Source organism: Plasmopara halstedii (genome assembly GCF_900000015.1).
Source record: "Plasmopara halstedii genome assembly, contig: Scaffold_614, whole genome shotgun sequence".
NCBI classification, from domain to species: domain Eukaryota; phylum Oomycota; class Peronosporomycetes; order Peronosporales; family Peronosporaceae; genus Plasmopara; species Plasmopara halstedii.
In genome coordinates this window covers 355,039-360,270 of record NW_020187532.1, presented here as the reverse complement: position 1 = coordinate 360,270, position 5,232 = coordinate 355,039, and the positions used below count along the sequence as shown (strand labels likewise).

Sequence of the window (5,232 nt, the reverse complement as noted above, 5' to 3'; positions counted from 1 at the left end):
TGCAAGCGCTCTACCATCTGAGCTAATGTGGGACCTGGTTAGAAGTCACGTATTCTTTTACTTGGTTAATAGTAAACTGAATGGTTATAGCATATTAATGTATACTTTGTTATTGTGGGGTATTTTGTTAAATTATGCTAATTCATTCCTAATACAATACATTCTGTTGTGTAATATTAGGCTCCCCGGTGATAATTTACGTGCAGGGGTATTTTTTTTATTTTTTGAAAAGTTGGGCATTTTTTTAACGTCTTGTCGCGGTACTTTTTCGAACCCGCTAGCAAATATTGGGCTTAGTCCTTCTTTAAGGGCTCAGATCTACAAGTGCGCTCGAAAAGGAACGAAATGTACGAGTCATTAAATCCTACTAGACTCTTGAACTTTTTTCCGTTACATTTCCTGAAGCTTAGCTTCTCATCGCTAAACGATGTCAATCCTCGCTCTCGACAGTCCTTACAGACCTTATAACCGTCTCGGTACCGGATTTGACATCAGAGGCAGACTATGCAGCGCCAAAAATATTTGACGCACTCAGGGCCGACGAAGTGGTGATTCTGATCCTTATCGATGAATTGGAAGTTGGAGGTGTTACAATAGGGTCCACAACGGTTAGATAGCACGTGAGGCACGGTTAGATCTGTGTCTCGCATGGCTTTTTAATCGCGTCCCAGTACCACCCTGAGGATTGGTAATGACTCAGATTACTAAGGGAATCAATCAATATCTTCCGTATGGTGTTGTCGATGTTATACATCAGCCACCTTTTCGGAATTGCAAGGACTTAAACGTACATTGTAATCCACTGCATCTCCTCGTGTGCTTGGCTCTTCATACACTGAACCTTATCGTTATGATGTGGTGTACGCAGCTATTGCATAGTGAGTATTAGTGATACGCCCCTTCATATACATTGGTGAGCATGAGCGACGGCGGGCAGGCAACGCTTTCAGATTTAAAGGAAGGTGCGGGGAGGTGATGAATAGTAGCTGACCGAAAGAATCTTAGCTTAAGGTGGTTTGCAGTGCTCAAGGATACGCTGGCGGCGCGGGGCTCACTGGATCAGATCAAAGCTCGGATTCGTGCCGAAATCTTTGCGGCGCTGGATGATCAGGTGGCATATCGAAAATTGTCTATAAAGTTGCGATAACTAGCAATGACCAGTTTGATGGTGAATATGGTGTGAAATCAAGAACTTGCCTAAGCCGAAACTTTCAAACGAAAACTTAATTATTAACGAGCTCATTCGTGAGTACTTCGAGTATAATAATTATCGACATGCGCTTTCGGTATTCCTACCAGGTCAGAATGTTCGAGTTTTAAATTTTACAAGTTCAAGGTGCCAAATATATACGTAGAGTCCGGACAACCAGCTGAAAAGCCATTCGATCGGCATTTTCTATCTAGTGAACTGAACAGTGAGTATGATTTAATATTTTCCAATGTCATCAGCTCATGCCAAATGCACATTAAGTTACGGATGATCCACGCTTCACGCGGGTTCCTTTACTCTATAGCATTGTTGCTAGTTTGCAACAAAATCGAAGTACGATGTCACTTCAATCGATTAATATCCTGCTATTTCTCACTGCTTTGGGTACACACTGTAGACCAGGCAAATCTGCGAGAGCGAGACTATAAGAATGAGCATCAGATCAACAAATACGCTGCGCTACCAGGAAACAATGATATTGAGGTGTGACTTTTTTTTACCGACTTGCTTTATTTTATAACTCACAACACACTTGTGATCATAACCGTGCCCAGCAAGCTGAACTTCGTAAGAGCTCGCTTTTCTGTATCGGTTTTGTGCCATTACAACTTGACAAACATTTCTGATCGCGTATGTCACAGACGGCACTAAGGAGCTCTCACCCGTCATTTTAAAGAAATAGCTCAATTGGTGCTCAGTACGTTTACCCCAAACCTTTCTAAGAAAACTGCAGAGACTCATTGATATCTTGCTATATCTGATACTTAAGTGTTAGTTCCTATGTGACGAAACTAAGTGATTCGGTTGTTTGGAAACTGTTTTCCTAAATTATAAAAATGCTTTGTTATTTAGGACCTCTTTCGATTTCGTTGTAGCTGTGAAACTTCTGAAAGAACTTGTGGGGTATTCTATAGTTGTAGAACTGAATTGTTTTATGCGTCAATCCATTGAGGCTGTCATAAACACTCTCAAGCCCAACACCAATCGTATTGGCAATGCTAGCTCGGGGAAGTACTATTATATACAAGTGTTGACCATAGGATGAGGTCAACCGGAAGTCAGATCCTTGCAAATTTTGGATTCATACACAGCACAGGGGCTAAGTGCAAGTGCAGCAACAGCCACGGAGCAATTTCTTTTACGGTTCCGCGCTGCTCGTCACACCTACGGTCATGCTCGGCCGTGCCGTTGGCCTGATGCCTCCTGTGAGCCTCGGCGTTGAGCTCGAGGGGACCTCTGGTGAGGACGTGGCGATGTTGTCGACATCCGTCGTCGGTTAAGCACCCTCGCATTTATTTGAGCTTAAGCGCAGCTCCGCACTGGGCAGATACCATGTCCTTCGCGGATAAGGATCGGGCCAAAAGGCTCATTGCTCGCGTCATGCACCGCGTTGCGGCTTCTCCCCTTACTTCATTGTTGTGGGGTGGGCAGAGTTTCCAAAATTATGTGCTGGTCATTTCTTTTGTCGGCGCCCGACAAAACTGGCGGGAATCTTCTCGTCGATATAAAGCAGGTATCTAGATCAGAATGCTCCAGTAGATTGCATGTCTCTAGGTTCTTTGCGCAACATTGGACGGGAAACCCAGAACACAACTATTGAATGTAGCGGCTTGTGGTCCGCAATCATATATCATGCAGCACTTCGCGATATATCTTCGTAAGGAGACTACAGATACTTACTTGCCAAACTCATCTTGTCAGGGAGAAGATGAACGCGGTCGTCTGCCCGCTCGATGTCTGCTTCAACATACACGAGAACTTTAAAACTGACAGCCCATCTCCACTGTATGCGCTCTGCACGGATCCACCCAACATCATGCGTAATCTACGACACGAAGGCGGTGGGTTCGGGCCAATTTGCCTTTGCTTATGCCTGTGGTCTCCACGGCTTTTACAATCTGGCCATGTTCTCTTCTCTTCTCGATTGATTTAAATCCTACGCGCCGAAGTTGATTCTGAGCAAACTGACCTTCTTCGTCAAGTCTGTCAACAGCGTCCATCTGGTGTTCACGATGTTCAACAATGTATGCGTCCAGAAGGTCTGCAAGTTATACGCCCATATACTCCGTCGCGCTGGTCTACCTCGACATCGACGGCAAATTTGTGTCGGGTACAAAGGATTCTTACGCAGTCACTCATTATCCCGCTGATTTCTGTAGAAAGCTGGCATCGTTTTTTGCCAGGCGATTTGTTCAAACATATGGCGTAACCATATATACCTATGGACATTGCAGACTTATTGTGCAACGCTGCGGAGGAGAACACATGATAAATTTACAGTAGCGAAACTCTTGAAAAACACAGCTGAATCGATTCCCCTGGAGACTTCTTCCAATTGAGGCTGGTGACGCTAAAAAGAAGATTGGAGCTTTTTTGTCGGCAGTGCAAGATGTCGATGCAGTCCGGATATTTAAAAGAGTATCAAACAAAGCGTTTTGCCTGACGAGTACATCAATGTCTCGATGCTTCTCGTTGCAGCGTGCGATTACTTGCACGAGTGCGTTCAACGATGTCACACGCAATCAACTTCGACGAGTATTTCGTCTAAAAATGATTCGGGTGGGCCGTAATCTGTTTTATATTGTTTTAATTGTGCTGTCGCGGACGATTCCGTCGCAGGCACTACTTCGCAGTTAAAAACTGCCCTTAACGACATGGTGCGCAATCGCACAAAATCAGGCTTGGACGTACGAGAGCGTTGCTTCTCGGTAGCCTGTAGCTGTTGATATTGACTCAAATAATGTGTACAAGGCGACAAATTCGCTTCAAAAACTCGCGTCGATTATCTCTTTGCGCAGCGCATCGGAGATAGTGCCTGTAAATACTTCTTAAGAATTCTACTCTAGATATTGTTGTGCAAAAGTGACGTTATTACTACAAGATGGATATTGAAAAAAAATTATGTGATTGGGGCAAAATTTAATCGAGCGATGTAATATTGGGGTGAGTCCTTGCTCGAATCACTTTTTGCATCTCCAATCCAAAAATAATGCGCGAGATGTATAATCTATGATAGAAGCAGTGCCGTTGTTTGTGTCAACACCGCGTAGACCACTGCGGAACGAAGCGCTGTCATCCATGCTTATTTATATTTATATAATTGATACCGAGCCCAGTGCCAGTTTTAACTTTCGAAAAGAACGGCTAATCAGCGCGTCCGAACCAAAAAAAATATATGTGATCCATTAACGCTGCCAGTAGGGATGATCGTTATCGTAACTTACACCTGGCTACCAGCAAGCAGCCGGTCAGGATCTAAGCAACACAATAGGTCCGCTCCGTCGAAGTTGATGACATATGCTAGCCTATGCAGCACGATTGAGCTTATTTGCCAGTTTTCAATCACGCTTAGCAAACGACGTTTAAAATGACGGCTATGAAAGCTCTGGAATAAGTTAGCCTTGATCGTCTCATTAACAGATATTTGCTTATGACAATCGGGGCCCTTCTGTCCTTACCATGATTCATCTACATTCGTCGGTAATAAATGGCCCAATAAAGAAGTGCGTCGTCCAGAACTGCAGGTGCTGGGATATATGTTGTGGCAATCCGCTTTGTGGATGTTTGGTAGCGAAGTGGTTGCGACAAAGTCGCCGAAATTGTACCTTCAACATGATTCTTGGTTTTCCTTTAAGCGATGCTCATTCGTCAAGTCAGTTTCTCCACTTTCCATGCGCATACCATTTATCTTGCTCAAATATCAGGTTGCCAATTCTGCTTGTAAAAGCCAGATACATGTCCGAGAGAAGAAGGTTGAGTTTGGACATGGTGATGTAAGCGAAGGGTCCTTACCAATCTTATGAGCTTGCTATATCTGATATGACGGTTTATATATATATGGGGAGTTGATATATTCACTCACTTTTCGGTTATATTCACTTGTACGCCACTTTTTGATTATATTCACTCACCTGCCCGTACAGCGCCACTCACCTTCACTCACCTGCCAGATTTGCCAGTACTGTACTGTACAGTAAAATACAGTGGCACTCACCACTCACTCACCTGCCAGTACACTACAT

At 44.0% G+C, this 5,232-nt stretch overlaps 1 protein-coding gene across 1 annotated transcript; it reads left to right on the top strand.

The window, feature by feature from the left end:
* Nucleotides 1–919: 919 nt before the first annotated feature.
* PHALS_12101 (lish domain-containing protein fopnl) lies at nt 920–1,996 on the top strand (the record flags this gene model as incomplete). The annotated part of the gene is made up of 9 exons (XM_024727577.1): nt 920–962; nt 1,023–1,111; nt 1,191–1,299; nt 1,356–1,415; nt 1,472–1,543; nt 1,608–1,693; nt 1,765–1,801; nt 1,863–1,907; nt 1,980–1,996. 9 exons carry the CDS (start codon nt 920–922, stop codon nt 1,994–1,996), a joined length of 558 nt encoding a protein of 185 aa, XP_024578141.1.
* Nucleotides 1,997–5,232: the final 3,236 nt, after the last annotated feature.